Raw genomic sequence first — 22329 nt, 5'->3', positions numbered from 1 at the left:
TAGCCGCCGGTGAGGGGGGGATGCGAGGCACGAGGGGCACGCAGGGCCTTCAGCACGGCCGAGGCGCCCGTGAAGCGAGGAAACCGCTCGGCGGAGGAAACTCCAAGGCCACACTGGCTGTAAACACCCCGGCCGCCAGGCAACGCCGTCGCCCCGGCCCCTCGCCCTCCCTCCGGGGACCGGCCCCGGCACCCGCTCGCCCCGGGCGGCCGCAGCGGGCACTGCGGCGGGCGCGCCCCTCAGGGCCCACCGCAACGCCGCCGCCCTGTCTCCGGGAGCTCGTCGCAACCGCGGAGGACGGGGCTCTGGCATCGGCGGCCGGTCCCTAGTGTCACCCCGGGCCGCAGCGGGGCGGAGGGCGAGGCGGGCGCCGCCGCAGGAGGGGCGGGAGCCGCCGCAGTGAGGCGGCGGCGGGCCGCGTTGCCATGGCAGCGCTGCCCCAGCCAAGGGCTTAGGCGGGCGGCGGCAGCAGGCCGCCGGGAGAGGCAGGGGGCGCCCCGCGGCCGGGCCCCGCCGGGAGGAGAAGGGGTTAAAGCGGGCGGGCGGGCGCGGCGCCGCCGTGGGGGTCGCCGCTGGGGGCAGCCCGCAGGCGGGCGTGGGGATGTGCCACGGCGGGGGCCGTGCTCTGGGCGCGCGGCTGGGGCTGAGGAGGTGAAGCCTCTGCTCCCTCCCCGGGCGGAATGGAGGCCGTGGGCGCTGCGGAGGATGGGTTTTATGAGGAGGAGGAGGAGGAGGAGGTGACCTGCTACGACTTCGAGCCTCTGCCGACGCTGCTGGAGGACGAGGTGAGTGCGGCAGGGTGGGGGCAGCCCCATGGCAGGGCCGGGGGCGCCGCAGACACGGCTTTTGGTGCTGCTGTGCCCATCGTGGCTCCCTCCTGCCCAGTGAGCCCAGCTGGGCTTGGTCCATCCCCATCCCCATCCACCTTCTGCATACAACGGCAAAGTCATGGTCCCCCAGGATGGGGTGCCTCGTAATTCCTGTTGTGGCTGTGGGATAGCTCTGCAGTTGTGAAGTGTTTCCTTATAGTACATAATAAAGGGTAATTTTTTATATGGGCAAAAGTATTTCCAGTGGCCACCAGCTTGATATTCATAGAGCCATTTCTTATTGCCCTGTGTAAAAAGGCCTTTGTCAGGAGTAAAAAAGATGTTAAATCTTTATTTTGCCAAGTAACCTGTAGCTAAACCTGGTTCTGTAATCAAATTTATCTGGATGTGTTTGGTTTTGCGCTTGCTTTTTTTGCTCCTGCTTGCTTCCACAATGATGTGTTACCCCTCAGTGAATGTTTGGATGAAATGGTAAGTTGTGTAAACTCTGAAGTCAAAGTTTGGAGAACCGTATGTGAGTTGTTTCTTCCCCAGACCAGCCCTTGTAATCTTGCTTATTTGATGTTTCAAGAACCCCAGCTGAATCAGGATTTAGAGGTATTTGAAAATGAGAAGTCCCTTCCAACCTCCATAAGGCATCTCAGCAGTTTCACCCTTCTGGTATTAACTGACTTTTCTAGTCTTGATCCAGAGTTCATTTTTATTAGTCAAATGGGTACTCTTCCTTCATCATCTGTAGTACTCAGTGTAGTAGGCCCTCTCAGACTGGCCCGTGCAAAATATAGAAGGCAGGTGGCAGTGGCCTCCTCTTTATACATCAGCTTAGATACTTTAATACAAATACTGAGTATTTGCTCAGGATGGGAGGAGGCTGAGGATCAAATCTTCCTTCTGTAGGAGGAAGACTTGAGCCCATTTCTCTCACCTGCTTAACATATACTTTGATTATAGATTCCCACCAGCCCCTTCTGTTTAATTACTCCAGGCACAGGAATATTTTCAATATTCTTGTTGAGAGATCGAACATGACCTTCTTCAAATCTGATGAATGTAGTGAATGATGTTTGCCGTATTATCCATGACTCTGGAATAGATTGTTTTGAAGTTTGTGTGAACTATGTTGACAAAAAGATGCCAGAAAGCTGTGAATGCTGAGGTACCTACTTCTTAGATGCTTAGTCACTGAGTGGAGCCTGTGCTTCTCATTGCCTTATGTGGTGAGGCCGGTGTCTGATGTATGTGGCTTACAGCAGCCAACATGTGAAGCTGGATGCTGCCTGAGCAAATGAATAGGAAATAGAGGGTAATGGTGTATTTAAAATATATTTGTTTACCAGGACTTTCTTGGTCTAAAACTCTTTGATGTTTCATTTTAATTTTTTTTTTTTAAGAAGCTGTCTGTGGCCGATTAATTTTTCTCTTCCTCTTTTCTTTGCTTAATTACATATACTACTAAACCGTGTTTTATACTTTTTGAAGAAAATACAAGGGCAAACTGAAATCTAAAGGGAGTAATTAAAATATTGTCTGAACAGCTAACTTTTCCTAGTTATTATACAGTAAATGGCTTTTTCAGGTATCTTTTGCTGATCGTGAGACAAGTGAGGAAGGCTTCTGTCTCTATGTAACAAAGAGTCTAGTTTTCCTGTAAATCTTCAGTGGACCAAAATGTTGCAGTCATGGCTTTCCAGAAGCTCCAGCTTGCCAGAAAGTGCTGTGTTATGCTCTTAAAGCAAATACATGTATCAGTATTTTCAGTCCCTCATTCTCTAAAAAGGTGTTGCTTTGCTGCAATAGCAGCTTTAGATCAAGATAGTGTGGCCATTTGAGAAATACACAGTTTCCATAAAATAAATAACTTCATGTCCTGAAACCTTCCTCCTTGGAAGGAGGAAGGTTTCTTGAGTGGTTGTTGGCCTTTTTGTTGTTGTTGTTTTGCTTTGTTTTTTGGTTTGTTATTTTTTTTCTAATCTTCACCCATACATCCATTGTTGATGAAAGCTACTGAACGTGAGCTCAGCTTTCTTTATTGCTTCGTTTTGTTTTACCTAACTTTCTCTTTCCCTGGAAGATAAATTTGTTTGACATGAGATCATCATCTTTCATTTAGTCCCCAAGTATCCCCAAAGCAAAGGTGGTTTTGTATGTTTAAACTACAGATATCACTACTGGTGATCAGTATCAGCTCTAGAGCTCAACCTCAAAGCTTGACTCAAAAGGAATTCTATCAAGTCCTGACTGTGACTGCAGCTTGACATTGAGGCTGTCTTAAAGTTTGCAGTTGTTACGTATTTATTATAATATCTCTAAATTAAGCATTTCTTGTCCCTATACACAGCTGAGACTCATGTTTTTGCATCTTGATTAATGAAACATTCATTGCAGTTTTGGCAAATGCCATCATGTCACCTAGGTATCCAGCTTGGATGATCCTAGAAATATTAAAAATTAATAATTACTGGTTCATTGCTTTGATCACAGATTTTTTTTTTCCCTGAAGTTATAATAAGCAGTTTGTCATCCTGTCCCAAGCCTATCCTCATCCTATCAGCTTGATCAGCTTCAAAGACTTATGACTTGTGGTCCAGCTCCTTGTCATGTGTTTATGTTTTCAGATATAAGAACCTCTGTGCTGCCTTCATGCTTGACAGAGGTTCCCCATAAAGATGTGCAAAGTTTTCTCATCTATCCTCAAAATCTTATGGCAGCGTTGCATGTAAGGTTCTGAGCACAGCACAGAGAAAATGAGATCTGTTTTCTCACGTACCTGAGCTGCATGGGTTTCTGCTGTTCTTTGTTATGTAGGACTGAACTCTGCGGGTTGAGGGTCTGTGATTAGTGCTTGAAGGCACTGTGGTAATAACTGCCATTAGTGAATCAATCCACCTCTAGGCTGGCAAAAATTACAGTATTGAATCTAGAAGTTAAGGTTCCCAAATAATAGTAAGCATGATTTATTTCTTACCTGTTCTCCCCCCCCCAATAAATATTAAATATTATACTTTAGACTAAAAACCCAAAATTTTGGACTAAGGATTGGCTTTTGTTTAAAAGATGTGGTGAATGTAGTACTTCATTGTCCAAAAGACATGCCAACAAACTGTTTCCCTATCTGTAAATGGTAATACAGATTTTATTGATATTGTCCAGTAATGAGGTACATAAATTAAGTTATAGCTGTATTTTTCAAGTTTCCTCCCCAGGATTAAAAACTTTAAACAACTACAACTCAGTTTCCATTTCAGAGCTGTAAAATATCTCATGTGCTATTTTGCTGACAAAGAGAGAGTTTTTCTGTGTTCTGAGTAATGAGCATTTATGTCTTCAATTCAAGGTATACTTATCATTCAGAAGTGTAGTCTTTAATCTTAATTGCTATTTACAAATTAATGAGAAATAACTTATAGCTAATAATGGTGTAGGTTTGGTACTAAGTAGCTTCTGTAGATATTTCCATTTTTCTGTTTGCTTATTTTTCTTTACTGATGGAATTGGCGTTTTGGTTGTTCGTATGCTTTTGTCATGCCTTTAAGTGCATGGAAACTTTAATTCTGTAGCTACAGGTAATGTATTAGTATTCTAAAAATGGACAAAAAATGTCCAGCTGCTTTAGCAAAGCATTATTTCTGAATGTCTTGACCAGAATAGCTACATTTGAGCTGCACTTTTTTTTTTTTGAAACAAACTTTTTATAGCCTTGCTGTAATGAAATGGTCAAAGGAAGCTGAGGTGCAGTTTCAGGTAGTAATTTAGAAACTAAGTCTGTATACTGTTTTGATCACAAGAACATTGGGAGTAATGGAGAATTCTAGGACAACTAAAATGTTTATATTTTAAGTCAAAGAACACTTTTCCTACAGGAATTTTGACTTTTGAGGCTTTATTAAACGGTCTACACCACTATTCTTCACAACAGCATCATTTTTAAGACAGGCCAGTTTAGAGGGTACTTGTTCACTGTTTGAGAAAATGGCTGTGAAGAGAATTTGAAAGTAGTTTATCCAAGGGCACTTGGGAGAACTTAAGGGAGACATGGGTTAAACAAAATGTTTTGATTTAGTCTCTCTGCTTTTACCTCTGAATGGTGTGTTACCCTAACTTTGATGCGGTGTTTGTGTAACTCCCTTAGTAAGTCCGTTTTTGATGTTAACATACTGTGGTACCTTTGTTCAGGTTAAGTATGCCTCTTAGAGACGAACTGTAAGAGCAGCATCAAGGGCTTTGTGTTCTCAGGGTGTTAATTGGTGTCCTAGAAAGTCTGAGAAGTTGCTGGAAACATTACTTGTAGCCAATTGTGTCAAATGTAATCTATGATACGCAAAGTAATGTCATGAAATGCGGAGTAATTTATGAATTCGTGTCTTGGCAGGAGAATGTGTCCCTTGCTGATATTTTGTCACTGCGGGATAGCTGTCTTACCGAGCAAGATATTTGGGCAATCTGCCTGGAGTGTTGCCATTCTCTGAAGAGCATTGCCCATTCTGCAATCTTCCAGACACTCTGCATCACTCCTGACACACTGGCTTTTAACACCAATGGCAATGTATGCTTCATGGAACAACTCAGTGGTAAGTATTTGTGTTTCCAGGCAATTTGTTTTAAAACTATGGAAACTCATTCTGAGGGGCTGTAGTAAAGCATTACATTTTATTCTTAAGACATGTAATTAAAATTAAAAAAAAAAAAAAGATGGGTTAATATAGTATGAAATTATATGCCTAGTTTTGTGATTGATAGGCTTTTATGAGCTTGATTAGAAGACTATTCCCAGTTCTTTTAAAAGATGTATCCAGTATTTGCATTTTGAACGCTGGTTATGTGTTACCGTATCTGTGTGCCCATGTCTTTACTTTTGCAAAACACATTCTTGGTTTTGCCTCTTCCGGTTCTTTTCATTTCATGGTTGTGTTGTATTTCTGGAACAATCTGACATTCAGTGTATCTTGATAGTTGTGGACATAGAGGATGGGGAATTTTAGTGATGTTTGCTGCTAGAAAGGAAAAATTCTCTTGAATGAGGAATATTTTTAAGTTATGATTTTAGATTCAACAAGGTTAGTGAGTGACTGAGGAATGATTTTAATGTGATAAATAGCATTATGCAGTAGCATGTAAGATCCTCAGTTATGGTAAGAGATTAATTAAGGGGGGGAAAAGGCTTAACTTCAAACAGGACTTCTGATTTTGGTGTAGCCAAAAAAAAGCCCATATTGTTTTTCAAATTTCACATGACCCATCTCAAACATCTTTGTCTTGAGCCTGCTAGTAGGAATGCTGTGAAACAAACAAACAAAAGAAGTCTTATTTTGTAGTCTTTTTAAAATTATGCCAGCTTGCAGTTAGAAGAACTGCTCTAGACCATACGTACTCTATTCAGGTATTTATTATGTTTTCTTTAATCTTATTTTTAAATCTAAGTGTTTATTCTTTTAGTAAAAAAAACTAGATCACATTAGAAAAAAGGGATAGGATAACTTTGCAACATGAATATTAGTTACATTCTTTAGAGTTAGATATTGTATTTCAAGTGAGCATACAACAAAATACTGTTCATAAAGATAAAGATTTTTACATAATTATTGTGGTATTTGTGTTGCAGTTAGATTACTCAAATATATTTGAGTCAACTTTTAGTTCCACATTAAAAGGGTAGCATGGAATTAATTTCCTTTAGTTTAAAGAGCTCGTCATAACTTGAAATTTGGTGGAGGGGTAGGCTTTGTATTCATAAGGGCATAAAAAAGACTTGTTGAAGGGGGTAAATATAATGAGTGAAAAACACGCTAATCTAAGATTTTTTGTTTGCAGCATGGAAAGGAGGAAAAAAATCAATTCCTTCGTCAATGTTTTAGTTTAATTGAATGGCTGGCAAACAATTGATCCAGGAATTTGCCCTATTCGAGTATTTAAAATATGTGAGATTATGAGAATTCCTATGCAAAGCAAATGACGTACAAAAATTTTGTTCTCTGAAGTCATGTTAGTCTCTGACTTTTCATTAGTTCTGTTTAAAGAAAGTTGTGTTTTTCCTAGGAATGCAAAAAATTGTGTATATTCTATTCTCATCCTCCCCCATGCCCTTGGCTTTTTCTCTTCCCCTTTCCCTCCAATCTTGTTATGATTACAGTTTGCTAGATAGGCCCTTCTGGAAGTTGTCTTTTTTACTTCCTCATAGTTGCTGCTTATGCATTTCATTTTCCAGAAGAAAATGATAACCTCTGGACTTGCTTGCCTGCACAAGAAAATGAGTAGCCTGTTACCTCTGCTTTTGCAGAGTTCTGCTTCCTGCAGTTTCTGTGGCGCTAAGGAAAGCGACAAACATCCAATAGCACATTCTGCCAAGGGCTCTGATATCTTGTCTATTCAAATCAGACAAATTTCTGTTTTAAACTTTATATCAAAAGAATACGGTGAGCTTTACTGGTGATTAAAAACTGTATAGTTGTACAGCCTTTAAACTGTTCCCTGGAAAGAAGGGGAAAAAGGTAGCTGTAATATATAAATATATAGAACAAGTCCTCTACCATATTTCTGAGTTTACTGTCTTCACAATGTGAGTTTTGCATTTTACTTCTAAAATACAGACACAGTTGTTTTCAGTCAGGCACTTTTTTAATCCCTTAGTGTTCTTGACTGGGTTCATGTGACGTCCACATAGTGTGTGGACATTGCTGCTGCGTCCAAGCATGCGTGTAACATCAGTTTCTCTTAAGAAGTTTCTTCCATCTGTCTCTTCAGTCAGCAGTGACTGCTGTAGTAGCTAAGTTCTCTGCTAGGCAGCACACAAATGGGGGATGTTTCGTCCAACTGTTAATGCAATTAACACAGACACACACACGGTTCTGAGTTGGCCCATAGAAAAGAAGGCAATTAGCTGTTCAGATCGCTTTTTGCTGCTTGAACCCTCATTTCACAGGTTTGCATTAGAAACTAGCAAATGGAAGTGTCCTGTTAACCAAACCAAACTTGCAAGCCACAGCTGAGCCACACAAGCTGGTAACTTGTTCCAAGCGTAAAGGTCTGAAGACATGCAAGATGTGGTTAGGTGTGGTAAACGTATTCCTTTGGGGGTGTTGTCTGCTTTTTTATCTTAGTAGGAAAAAGTATAGTGTCTTCTGACAGGCAGTTTGAAAATGGCATTTTATTTTACTTACGGTACTAGAAACATGAATGACAAGTTCTCTGTAGATCGGATATGAGTGAACCAAAATACTGCTAAATACAGTTTCTTTCATATCAGATAAGAATGTGCCTTAAAATTTGCATCATTAAATTAGTATTTTTTTTAATATACAATTATTAATTTCTAATCTAATACATTTCCTTTTCCTTTCAAAGATGATCCAGAGGGTGCCTTTGTTCCACCAGAATTTGATATCACCGGTAACACTTTTGAGGCAAGTTCATAAATTTCTGTAAAATAGTGGGGTTTGATCACCTTTAGTATTTCCATAGTACCAAATGCTCGGCATTCTCAATGTACAATCCTAACACATTTAAAGATTATGAATAGTAAGTTGTGCTGTTTTAGGAACATGGTGTGTGTTTTATAGAAATAAAAAGTAAACTTTAAATATTAATTTTCTGTAAAAACACTTGTTCACTGACTGTTAAAATCTGAGAAACTATTTTTACTGTATAACATGTTGTCTTAAACCACAGCTGGTTTATATTACGTTCACTGGTATCCTTCACTGGTTACATTTGCCTGTTTGCGGACTAGCCATGAACTTTTATGATTAAATATAAAATTTATTTGCTATCCTCTTCGGTAAAATAATTCATGGAAGGGTAATCAACGATATTATCTTTGATTTAATGAAGAAACAAATGACTATCTGTTGCTTTGCAATGCACAAATGCTCTACATTGTTAAATTAAATTAGATTTAAATTGTTTATACTAATTCATTAGCCTCCCAAGTCAACCATCTCATTGCATACTGCAAGAATGCTTACTTGCTTAGTATCTATGCTTTTTTAATACATTATTTTTCCTGGCATGTATTTTTAGATAGAATATGTTGCTAATTAAAGCATTTGAATTATTGTCATTCAAAGTATAGAAGTTAGTCTGCTTCTTCATTGTTCAACACACAAACCTTCTACTTTTCATAATTTTCTTCTTCATAGTCACTTTTATAATCCTCTGTGTTGCCTAAGGGGAAAAAGGGTAAGTGAACCTTGGAATTGTGTAGTACTGCAAGTATGATGAGTGATAAGGCAAGGGAGAGGAGAAATAGTATCATAGAATATGGAGTAGCAAAGTCTTTGAAGTTTAGGGATGTGACATTTTTCCTGTTGCTGTGCTTTTATTAATGTAGTCATATAGGTCAATTATTGAATTTTGAATTTGATTTTTTTTGCACTCAATTTCCTGCCCCATTTCCAAGCTGGTGTGTTTTGTTTTGTTGTGGTTGTGTTTTCTTTTGTTTTTTTTTCTTGAGTCGTCTGGGACTGGGGAGTTGGTCAGGGAGGGTTTTTAGGAGGGAACCAGCATTATATGTAAACATAGAAAATGCAGTAGTCTTTATATTCAGATGTGATTGAGGAAAACAAGTTCTAAAGTGACCCAAAGGTGACTATTTCTTTGTTTCTTTGTTTTTGTTGTACTTCTGAAGCTGCAGTTAAAAGCTTCTGGGGAAAATATGTTCTCCATGCATTGTCTCTCAACAGGTCTCTAAGACTTGAGACAAAGATACTTAAAAGATTTGTCGAGTTATTTACTCCTCTGGAAAACCTGCGTTTTTTCCCCCCTTTCTCTGCATCTAGGAGTTGCTGAACTCTGATAACGCGTAGAGCAAATAGATGCACTGAAATAGATTCTAAGACTAAGGACAAAGTGAAATGGGAATTTGGGAAGACTGTAGGAATACAAAAAGACCTGAAACTTTAGTTCTGTCTGATATACAAGGCCACTGTATTCCTCTTGGGCAAAATTCATCTGCATACAGATTCATTTTCTATTTTTAAAATTTTCTCTTACGGCAGTTCTTACAAGCCTGTTAAGCCTCAGTGAATCCTAATATCAAGCACAGCACAAACAACAATTACACAGTCAAGGAAGGCAGTTTGAGTCAGGAGTGGCTCTGAACATTGACTCTTACTTTCTTTGCAAAGGTTGATGAAAGTACATGAAGGTATGTACTTAAATGGAAGAGGAGCAGTGACAACCTTATTCTTGTCTGTGGTGAAATGGGATAAGGGCTGGGTACACTGATTTCTGTCCACTTGCTGTATTTCTTTACCTAGCAAGTTGGGGAGCCTTGCAAAGCAGAAGACCAGTGCTACAGGACTGTCCTGTTGCCTCAGCTGTTTCCCATTGACCAAGCTAGTGCAATGCACAAGACTGAAAAGCCAGTGCTTTTCCCTTTGAGGCAGGAGGTGTATTGTTTTACTCTGGAATTTGGGTGCCTCTTGTCAGACAGCTGGGGGATTCTGAACATTCATGGAAGTTTCAAAGCTTTACCTATAGCTGCTTGTAGATTTTGGTTCACTTTTAAACATATAAGCACTTGATCAGATTTTGTCAGGGATCCACATTGACCTCAACTTGCTTTTGCAGCTTCTAAGACCTCCAGTAGGTTAATCCTTATGTCACCAGTTCTACAATATTATAAAATATCATAGTCTTTCCAAGTTATTTTTTTCTTGCTACTAATACTTCAAGTTCTTCTGTTTTTCAAAGGTATTGATACTTCTGCCTATACCCTCACCCCTAGTTGTAACCTTCTATTATGCAATAGTGGAATACCACTGACATCTAAATGCACCTCTCTGAGGAAACTCTGGGCACTTGTGCTTTCTTGGTATTATAAGATTCTTTGTACTATGCCAATAAGCTGGACTTTTTATAGAGGCATGAAATCTTTTGTGTTACTGCTTGCTCCTTCCTTGGTAATGACCTTGCTTAGTTGTACTTTGTTGAAGGATCGTTTCTGCAGCTGTTTGGTATGCTTTGTTGAGACCAATGGAAAGTAGTGTTTATATTGAAACTGTTCAATTTCAATATAAAGAGAAGAAATGAGTATTGGAACTACTGATTATTTTTGTTGTGGTCTTTGATAGCTGTTACTCTGGTGTCAAAAGCTCAGCAGATTTAAAATACTTGTCAGCCAGAGGTTTTACTAGATTTGAGCATGACCTATTTTGTGGATTAAAAAATGGAAGTGTACAATGGGGTTTGTATAGCTACTGGATGACTTCTTCCTCTTCAAACTCTTAAAAAAAAATCCTTTAAATAAAGCTACAGTTTTTTCAACAAGAGATGTTTTGTTTCCTCCTTTGTGAATTACTGATCCAGACCTCTAATGGAATTGTGACTCCAGTCTAATTAGTTACTAAACTTAGCTGGTACTCATAAGCACACACAGGAAACAAATTGAAATGCATTGCTGTCCTAGTGCCTGAAACAACACAATTAAAAATTTCAGTTTCTTGTGAGAATTTTGAATAGCAAGCGATCTGAAGCTTGGTCCAAAGGCCAATGCACAGGACTGAAAAGTGATTAATTTCACATGGTTTGTTTTAGACTTGCACTTTTTTCCTGACCTGCTCTCTGTTTGTCAAGGGGGAATAATAACACCAACTTCAGTTACCATTAATAGTAGGAAGGTAAAAACTAGCTCTTCAAGGACTTGTCTATTCTATACCTGACACCAGAAACGACTGTTTAGAGAGAATGATGTTAAGAAGTTCATTTTAATTCTTTTCCTCTAACTGTGCTATAACGTTACGTACTGTTGCTATTAAAGTTGTGCCCCAGTAACTGTGCTGTTAAGGGTTGATGATGCAAAGAGGGAGGGAAATAGAAGGAAAAACTAGATAAATGTTTCTTCATTTCCTAGGAGATAAACTTTAGAGTTACAATCCATACTCTAACTCCAAGAAGAGGTAGATTTCTCTACAGTACATTTTAGTATCTTTTTCATTTTTATTACTAATGCATATGCAGGTATGCGATGTGGTTGGGTTTGGCAAAAATGTTGTGGTGACTGAAGCTGTTATTTGACTACAAAGATGGAAAAATCTGTTTTCTGCTTCTCCTCTGATTTTCTATAGCAAATACTGACTACTTTTTTTGTTTTCTCTGAACCTTGAGCTAAGTCAGCTAGAAATAAACATCTGAGTATAAAGGGCTAGCCTCACATTACGTAATGCTCTACTAGTGTGTTGCTGTAGAGAGCAGTATGAAATGAGGTTGTTTTCTTTTTTTAGAAAAGCATGAAGAGACTGAGATGCAAAATACATATTTGAGGTTTCTTTTGAAATTGGCAATACTCTATGCTTAGCAAATGATTCAGCTTCAGTATAAACTAATACTGAGTCTTGATTCCTAAATAAAAAAGCTTTTTCTTTAATCAAACTTTTTGTAATGAAAATGGGTTGGTTGTTTTTTTTTTTTTTTTGCCCTGGGCAGTACAGTGCTAGACTTGTGAAGTTTGACCAATGGAAGGCACCACAACAGGAATAGTTAAATATTGGTGAGTTCATTAATAGCCTTAGTTCCATCACTATCACTACGATAGAAGTTTGCCTCAGGTTAAAAACATCGGCTGTCTCAAACCAGTTTCAAATAGCTATTTGTCTGTATCACAAAACTGCCATTGAGTCTGACATAGAGGTTCATTGATGCATAACCCCACATTTCTAAGACATGAGCTTTCAGTTAGATGAAGGACTAATGTCTGCCATGTGTGAACTTGCATTTATAATCTTTTTAATAATATGGCTATTCAATTTTGCTTGTTCTAGTGAACCTCTATCAGAAATCAGTGAATTTTCAATCATTTGTCGTTTTTTATATCTAAAGCAGACTGGATAATGCTCCTGTTTAATGACTTCTTCCATTATTTAGAGGTGATAAAATACAGTAGTTCTGAAAACTCGGTGTGCAGAAGGATTAAAGTTTTTCAGGGATGAAAGAACTGACAAAATGATATGGAGTTGAATACTGTCTTGAAGGGGGAAGGGGAAAATATGGGATAGAGAATGGCAAGAAAGTGAAGTTCACAGTTCTGTTTTCTCATCTAGAACTTGTTGCTTTCTGCTATCATAGCAAGAATGGGGCATGCTGATCTCTCAGCTGGGAGAGAATCAGAACTAGAAAAGGCTGAACACTGCCAGTCTCTGCTAGAATCTGACAGCTGTTGACTTGCAGTTCTCAGTGGATTATAGGTGATTTAGTCCAAAAAAAAAAACCAAAAACCACACCCTTCGAGTGTTTCAACAACCTTTAAAGTAAACAAAAGACAATTATGCAAACTGGTATAACTAATTCAAATAGGAAAGATAAGCTAAGTATTTTGTTTTGGTTTTGAAAAATAATTAAGATTGATGTGTCTTATTCCTATGAAATGTGAAAAGGCAGTTGTATTATCTACTGTATAAGTATTCTTATAAGCATATAAACGCATGGTTGAAATGCCAAATGAAACCTACTGGTGTAGGGAGTAGATAAAAAAAAAAAAAAAAGGTTCAGGATATATATGTCAGTCCTACTAAAGAAAACTGAGCTGACAGTTTGGTACTGTAGTATTTCTCAATAGCCGATCATTACTGCTCTGGTCTCAGCTGTTGGTCCTTCTCTAAATTATAAAGCATTCTTTCCAACAAATCAGAATAGCAGAAGGTATAAAGGAAGTCTTGCTTTTGCCACTTCCCTGGCCTTTTAAAGCAGTGGCTTTGAATGCTATGAAATTATCACTACTGTTCTGTTCTTTCTTTAGCTCTGGGAGGGGAGAAAAAAGACTTTTTTACCTATTCTTCTGGAGGGTATTTTGGCTTTGTTTTTATCTGATGGGGAAATAAGTCTTTTGAAACAGCTTGTGCACTTTTTATTGCATTCTACTTCCTTTAGTCTCATGTAGCCTCCTTTGGAGACTAATTCTTCATAACAGCAGAAAGGCTTCTCATCAGCAAATGGTAACTCTTCTCCTCCTGTAGTCTAAACCATTCTCTTTTCTGAGTGTTATTTAAAGCTGTCTTTTCCTTCAGTGACAAAAATAAATTACTTTCATTTGGTTACCTGGGCTTCTGCTGTGCTATAGAAGAGAAAATGAAATCTTCCTGCTCTTGCTTTTGCATCATTGGCCCAATTGAGGAAAAGTCAGGAACTTTGTGACGAACAAATATTACCCTTTAGTTGCTTTACACAAAGAGCCAACCAAATGAAGGAATATGAGACCAACAGGATTTTTTTTGACAGCTGTCTTTTTTTGTTGGTGTTATATATAGAATCCCTTAAAATGTATAACTTGATTACCCCCCCAAAAAAAATACAGCTTGTTGGTTAGTTTTTAAGTTGAGCTTGCAAAATTGTCATAGCGGCCTTTTCTAACAGGCTTTTTGAGCCTATTGTCTCTAAATCTGAAATGCAACTTTTTAGAGTTTTATTTTCATCAGTAGAAGTCTCTCTCATAGGCAGAAAAATGCCCTCAGAAGAAAAATAATGGAGTGTATAGATGCCCTGCTCAATGAAAATGAGCAGTACTTTGTTTCTTCTTTACTTTATTAGGTTCTTATAAGTGGGCATTATTAAAGCTAATCTATCTATAAGAGAAGGCTCAGGGGAGACCTCATTATAATGGCCTTACTATCAGCAATAACTTAACTTTCTATTGCACTTACCACTTATTTCCATAATTTACTCTTTAGCACACTTTTATAATCCTTTTGAAATATAAGCCTGAGTCCTTAAAGGCAACAAGACCTCCAAAACTATTCCTTGTCATTACTTGATGTCAAAATATGTCTCACAGGAATTTTATGTCTGTTTTACATGGTTATTTGGGTCATAAACAAAGGTCCATGATAATTGCTAGTGTCTGGAGACTAAATATTTGTCATTGTTCCAGGAAATATAAAATTTTTAACCATTTGTATATATGTCATTTCACCAGGGTATGAGAACATTCATAAATACCTTCTTTCTGAAAAGTTCAAAAACTGCTTGATTTAGAATTAGATGGCAGAAGAGGTGGTTTCATAATCTCCAGATGAAATTTTGAGACTACTTCAGTCTTCACTATGAGTTGAATGGTCATAGTTATCTCATTACGCTGCTTTCAATTTAGTTAACAGAGCCTTAAGGATTATGACAAAAGGTTTCCACCTACACATCATTTTCCTTAATTACAGCATTTCAAAGAGCAACTGAGAACATACATTTAAAGTTAAGGATCTTGTCTCCTGGAAAGTGCGTTGCGAGTGGCTTAGACTTTCTCAGGTGACTACTGGAGCAGGTTTTGTTTAAACCTGTTAGTATATATTTGCTTCAGGATTCTTGAACATCTGAGCCCTTTCACCAAGTTACTAAAGTCAGGTGCTCCTTTATCTCAACTACTGTATGTTGTCATTAGGCAACATATGTTGCCACTTCACTTAGGGATGCTGATTTAATCAGTTTGTCATTTTGGAAGAAGAAGCCTGTGAGTGCAGTATACATGTTACACTTCCAATGTAAATTTCTTTGCATGTGTGCAGGCTGTACAGTTCAAGTCATATCATGTTATACATCAGTTCTATACATCTTGTCTAATAGACAAGAAAGAGCAAGGTTTGATTCTGCAGAAAACATTCCCCTATGAAACTTCAAAAAAAAAAAAAAATCTCCCTGTGTATCCTCCTCTGTTTACTTTCCTGACATACTATGAGTGCTACCTACTCATTTGCCATTTCTGTCACCTACAACTGTTGTGTGAAAGTCCTTGTTTTAAGGGAATAAACAAGGTCTGAGGTCAGAGGCAGTGATGTTCTTTGAATGTTTTCTCCCAAGATATTATATGGTAGAGTAAGTTCAGAAGTGTTTGGACAGTTCTTTGCATCTGCAGTTCATCAGAGATTTTTATTCCTCCTAGAAAATTAGAAAGAATCTATTCAGATTATTACTTCAAAGAACAACAAACTGGTTACTGTACAGTAACAACTACTTTGTGTCAGAATCCTGGTGTCAGTTCATGGTGTGATAGGGGAACTGGGCAATTGTTCAAGTTTATTGGCTTGTAGTGCTCTTAACTGGAGGTATTCTCCTTCAGTTATTTAGCTCCAAAACGTGGAATAAGCATACAGCGATAGGGCATTGTGTGAATGGATCACTCAGCTCAGTGACAGATTTTACCAGTAAGCAGTTTCTCTTAAGTTTAAGATAAAAAAGAATATAATTGTTTAAACAAAACTTCAATAGCTACAAATGACATTGCCATACAATGAAAATAAATCTTGTATTTTTGCAGTTGAGAGAAGATGGAAGTAGTCTGCTCAGCATGCATATAACAATTTCCCAGGTTTTCTTGTTTTTATGCCTACAGGGAATAAATTGTGTTAGTTTAGTAAAATGGCAAACGAATTATCTATGGCAGGTAACTTAAAGAGGTTAATGGCTGATAAATCATAAGGAGAACTGTGATATGTGAAACTCAGAATTTCAAAAGGAGTTTAAGAAATCTCATTGTTTAAGAAGCTTTAAAGATAAACGTCTGTAGCTTTTGCTATATAACCTCTCAGGTCTCCAAAGTTTTACTGTAATGCTTTTTCTTGCATGTCATTATTACACTTCTGCAGTCCTGCAGGAAAGTAGCCAATTGAAGTACTATTCATCCGGGTTAGGGTGCTGGTCTTTGTGATTAAAGGAGGCTGAAGCTGGGATGGAAGCATAAGAAACACGTTCTTAATTTACATCATCACCCTACAAATACAAGAGTAATTTCGTGAATGTAGCCTGGTTCAAAATTTGTCAGCTACTGTGTTTGTTCATCTTTGTGTGACTTCTTAAAGTGAAATGGATGTTTACAACAGTCACTGACAGTAGCTCAAGATATATCTCAGTCTTCACTACAGCAGGTAGAGTAGCAGCCTCTTGAAACTTTGAGGTCCAGTTGAAAAGTTTATATTTTCCTCTGAGTGTAGCTCTGGACTGACAGTATTATTTTTCAAACCCATCACTGCTATAGATACTGGAAGCTTAGTCTGTGGACAACAGCCACCTGTTTTATATAGCCATATAGAAAACCAAAACAGTTGTTAAAATAACATGCTTGCAGGTAACATGGAGACTACTGTAAGCTTTTTAAAGCTTACATTATACTTTTAAAAAGCTATTATGCTTTTCAAAAAATTAAAAAAAAAAAAAAAAAAAAAACCTCCTATCAAAGAAGACCTCAAAAGACCTGAAAAGTGGCTTGTATATGGCAACCTAAGGAGGTGATTAGAAGCAAGTCAAAAGGTATGCTTTAAAAATCCTTAATTAAAATCCTAAAAAAAATAAATAAATTAGCAAGAACTGTAAACTCTGGTAAGTTGAAGGAGAAGAAAATGGAACAAGGTGGGACAAAAAATAAAACTGAACAGAAGTCATTAAAAAAAAAAAACTATTAAACACAGGAATGCTGCACAGAGTCTGTAAGTCAGCAGATGGACAAAGGTGTAAAAGAATGATTCGAAGAAAGGTTCTAACCGCAATTCTTCTTCATAGCGAACTATCAAAACTTTTGCTTAAATCACAGTTTCAGTTAAATAGACTATTGACCATATTGATGAAACTAGCAGTAAAATAAATTTCTAAGACCAGATGGTAAAACAGCATTCATAAAAGAAGTAATTACTTACAGTAATATTCTTAAGCCTGGAAGAGGATTCCCTGAGGGACAGTTTTATGCTAGAAATCTGTGAAGTCTTCCACCGCAGCAGACAGATTATTTGCCAGCCCTCATAAATTGAAAAGTGAGTGGCAACAATGAGATGAACATAGGTAGATTTAAAAATAAACATGAGGAATTACTTCTTTGTATTTTCAGAAATTTTCACAGTAAAACCAGAGTGCAAAATTACTATGTGTGGATAAAGTTTAGACAAATTTATGGAGGAAATGTCTTTTTCTGAACCATAACAGAAAAGAAGCCCTCAACTACAAAACAGTGAGATTAGGGTGATGTACTAAATAAGGTTTCCCCAGTTCAAAATGAATGACATAACTAGAGATCACAAGAAATAAAAGCATAGTAAAATGTAGTAAAAATACTAATAAATAAATTCAGTCATAGTATGTGATAAGTGCATTTAGATTTTGATTGGATCATTTCTCCTCAAGTTGTAGCATTGTTTTTTAGATGATTGCATCAGCAAAGTCTTATTTGTGTTTTTGCAACATAAACTGATTACCTAACATTTGCTTAAGAACATATTAAAACATGAAAGTGTTTAGTTAGTTGTTAGGTCAATAAAAAGGCAATTTGAGATGTGGAATAAATGCTACTCTCAGTTGGTGAGCAGTTTATTTGAGAAGAATCTGGCCTGTAATCTCATTTTGTTGTCCAGTTTTCTGAAATCTTTTGGAGAATAACTTTTTCAGGTAAGACTAGGTAGCAACTACAGTTAAAAGGGATAAATTGCAAGTATAGCATTGGTTTAAAATGTTATTTTTGCAGCATTTGCTGCCAATTCAAGATAGAGTGTATGTTTTGTGAGTAGTATACTGGTTTAGCACTTCTAAGACATTCTGCAGACTAATTATCTGCACATCCAAAGTGCTAAACGAACAAAATGCTAATATTAAATACTGCACCTTCCAGTATACAGTTTATGCAGAAAAGAGTTTTGTAATGAAGAAAAGTATTAAAAAGATAATAGGCCTATTTCCCTTTCATTTTGTTGCTGAGGAATATTATTGTCTGACTTCCTTTTGCATAAAACATGTTTTAGAGTGAGTTGGCATATTGAAAAAGACATAAGTAAATATGAAATGCTTTCTCCTAGTAGTAATTTTAAGCATTAGCTTGAATTTGTTTGTAAGACTTTGAGATTTATAACAACACTGAAGCTTTCACTTATGGAACCCTTAAATGATTTGAACTGTGACAGCAATCTCAATAAAATGGAAAAAAAAAAAATGGTGCAAGGTAAAGTAAGGGTCATATATCAATGTCAAAGCCAAGAATTATTTTATTATTTTCCATTAGCTTATCATTTAGTCAAAAATATTTTACAGCAAGTATTAATTCTATTATGGTCTTTCTTTCTCTGTTGATGACCTAAATTTCTGAATTCAGTGAAATTTCAATACAAAATGTAAATGGACATTCATAATTGCAATATCCTAAATGCTCATGCAGTAGCTATTCAAAAGCTCTTTTGTCAGCTTTTTTTCTGCATTGTTTGTCTGCAAGTCTGAGTTCCTATAGAAGCTTAGCTCTTGAGTCCTGCCAAGCAGTAATACAACAGTGCCTCTGTCACACTGTGTGTGTAGGCTTGGAGCTTTTGCTTCCTCTCGTGATCTTTTGATTTGCAGATTTTTAAAATGAGAATGGATCATTATTATTCTCTGAGTTCACTTCCTGTAGTGGTCATAAAATAGCATGTAGCAATCTAAATAACTTTTGATTGGAATTGACAGAAGCCTTTTTGAATGTAGTTCACTCATAATATAAAATTCTAACATGATGGCAGAAGATGTCCTCACCCTTAGCCTGAAGATTTTATATATGTAGCATCTTTACCTTTTTGAATTTTTATCTGTTTTTTGTTTTATTACTTTTGAGTCTTGCTACACCTTTGTGTCTTAGAAAACACTCTGTATTAGAATACACCTACTATTCAAACTATATGAAGCCACATGTATGATTATCACCATCAAATCTTTTCCATCATATGAGCTCCATTAGCCTGTTGCTGAGAAGATGATTTTCAGGACCTCAACTCATATCTGTGACTCTTCTTTCTGTTGCCATTTTGCTTTAAGTGTACATTATTTCCACAATGACTTTCCCATTAATGCATACGGTGATGATTTTATATATGATTTTTGTTACTTTGAGCTAAGTGTAAGTGTACTCCTACAACCAGATCTGGAGATCTGATTTTCTAATATAACTTCCTCCCTTTCTTCACACTCTTCTTCAAGTTGATAGAGTAGTGCAGTCTTGCCAGTATGGCCCAGGTATCTTCTGTTACAAGTCAGATATAGTCTTTTATCTTGAAAGTCTCTGTAGGAATTGTGAAGAGAGGTGTGTGTTTGGTGTTTTGTTGTTTGTCTTCCTTTCGGATTCTTCTCGAAATGCATTTTAATTATCAGCTTCTGGAAATGTAATATTCTTACCCCATAACATAACAGTTTCTATGATTCATAAGCAATTCTCCTTAGCAGGGTTGAAGACTTTTCCCCTGCTCCCCCACCCTCTCAACTAAGGAAGAAACCTTCACTTAGCAGGCATGGGAGGGTTAAGTGGCATGACACCACTCTTGAATAATTAAAATTTGTCACTTCTAATATAGTGCTTACTTTTGTTGTCTTCCAGGGGAAAGGAAGTTGTTTGCTGCCCTTTCGTATTCATTTTCAACATTTCTTAACACGCTAAAAATATTTAGACTGAGATTTTTTTTTTTTTTTTTTTGCTGAGAACAGTCACTTCTAGTGAGCATTAGATATTTTCTACTTGTGGATTTGCTTTATTTATTGCATTTATCATCTTGCTCTCCTTTCCCAGAAAGCAAAATTTTCTTCTTAAACAGTGTGGTAAGTGGAAGCAGCAGATTTGATGCAGAAACTTGTGGAACACCCCACCTAGTGGATGATCACAAACTCATTTTCTCATTGTTTCACTTTAGATACGAGGCTTAACTTTTAAGTTGGAAAACTTCTTTAACTCATGAATACCTTAATAAAAGTAAAACGGGATGCTATTTTTATGTGAATAATGCCATATGTTGAAACAACATATCTGTTCCTCTGTTCTTTTTATAACACGTCTGATATGTGAATTTCTGGAAGGCAAGGTGGTAGAGAGCAGCTCAGCAGAAAGGGATCTGGGGGGGCTGGTTGACAGCAGGCTCAACATGAGTCAGCAGTGTGCCCTGGCAGCCAAGAAGGCAAACAGCATTTTAGGATGCATTAAACACAATATAGCCAGCTGGTCAAACGAGGTGATTCTCCTGCTGTATTTAGTGTTGGTGCAACCTCACCTAGGTTACTGTGCGCGGTATCGTGCGCAATAGAAAAAAGGATGTTCAGGTACTTGAAAGCATCCAGAGGAAGGTAACAAATCTGGAAGAAGGGCTGAAAGGCATGTCCTACAAGGACAGGCTGAGGACACTTGGGTTATCTAGTCTGGAGAAAAGAAGGCTTAGAGGTGACTTAGCTGCTCTCTATAACTTCCTGAGGAGGGGAAGAGCAGAAGGAGGTGCCGGTTTCTGCTGCATGGGAACTGATGATGGGACACATGGGAATGGCACAAAGCTTCACCAGGAAAGGATCAGATTGGATGTTAGGAAAAATTTCTTTACTGTGAGGATGGTCAAATGCTGGAACAGGCTTCCTTGTGAGGTGGTTGATCTCCCATGCCTGTCTGTTCAAGAGAGATTTGGACAACTCCCTCATAAATCTGCTTTAACTTTTGGTTAGCCCTGAAAATATCGGAGTATTTCTTAAAACTTGTTAAATAATATGGTGTATTATTTCTGCTTGCTTTCTTTATGCTTGATGGCACTCTTAAAATACTGTTATATATGAAGTTTTTTGTCAAACATTTTTCCTGTTAACAGAAATGCCACTTCAGTCTCCCAGCATGCTTCGAACTTAAATACTACTTACAGACAGACAGGCACACAGAGAGGTCGATTTTATATATAAATGTAGCTGATGAACAATTTTAATACTGGTTCCTGGTAAGGAAGAATAAAGGTTCTAGCTGGACCACAGTATTATTTCTTTATGTTGGTAACGAGCATATTCTCCAAAGCAGTACTGAAACCCTGTTTTGTTCCTCTTGATCCTTTAAACTAAACTACCTTTCCAGTAAACTGTTACCTGGTAAGTTAAAAATGAAAGCAATGTAAGCTGTACCCCTTGTGTTCTCAGAGCTCTTTTGGAGAGATAATTAGTAACATATTCAATGTCTTTTTTTAAACTTAATGCAGGCACACATCTATTCTCTGGGTGCAACATTGAAAGCAGCAATTGAATATATAGTAGAACCTGAGATGGAATCTGAATTTGGGCAAGATCTGCATACTCTACTGGAACAAATGCAAGAAGAGAATCCTGAAAATAGGCCAGATATTGAGGTAAAACAGCCTTCCGTAGCTTTCCATTAAAAAAAAAAAAGCTTGTACATGTGTAATTGTTGATAGAGATATTATTTATATATAATATGCTCTGATTTTACAGCAAAGCTGAAATTTTCCCATACTCAGCAGAATCTCTTTTCTCTTGCTAATCTAGTGGAAATACAACTTCAATATCAGAAGTAAATGGATTATGGTGTTTCCATTTTTAAGAAGACTGGGTGCAGCACTTGTGGATCAAAATTTTTTCATTATCTGTTTCTTCCCACTTAATTTTTAATTTACGGAGTATAACAACTGTTCAAATGTCACTTTTCTTGGCTTCAGTTTTTCTACTTCAGAATAGTATTATATTATTTTCCTTCTGAGATGGTAGTGTATATTTTAAATGGTATAGCACACCTAATGAATACTTTGCAAGAAGGAGTGCTGCAGTAGAAGGATGA

General features: G+C 37.6%; 1 protein-coding gene across 1 annotated transcript in view; it reads left to right on the top strand.

Annotated features, from left to right (window-relative positions):
• Positions 1-494: 494 nt before the first annotated feature.
• Positions 495-22329, top strand: part of KNDC1 (kinase non-catalytic C-lobe domain containing 1) — a 59720-nt gene continuing 37885 nt past the window's right edge. Inside the window, exons 1-4 of the mRNA XM_040563946.1 lie at positions 495-785; positions 5200-5398; positions 8169-8227; positions 21737-21883. Of these exons, the coding sequence (XP_040419880.1) occupies positions 681-785; positions 5200-5398; positions 8169-8227; positions 21737-21883 (510 nt within the window). The 5' untranslated portion in view covers positions 495-680. The remainder of the gene's footprint in view (positions 786-5199; positions 5399-8168; positions 8228-21736; positions 21884-22329) is intronic.

This window comes from Cygnus olor, chromosome 7, assembly GCF_009769625.2.
Source record: "Cygnus olor isolate bCygOlo1 chromosome 7, bCygOlo1.pri.v2, whole genome shotgun sequence".
Taxonomy (NCBI): domain Eukaryota; kingdom Metazoa; phylum Chordata; class Aves; order Anseriformes; family Anatidae; genus Cygnus; species Cygnus olor.
Note: the sequence above shows the minus strand (reverse complement) of the source record. Positions and strands in the feature narration are given on the sequence as shown.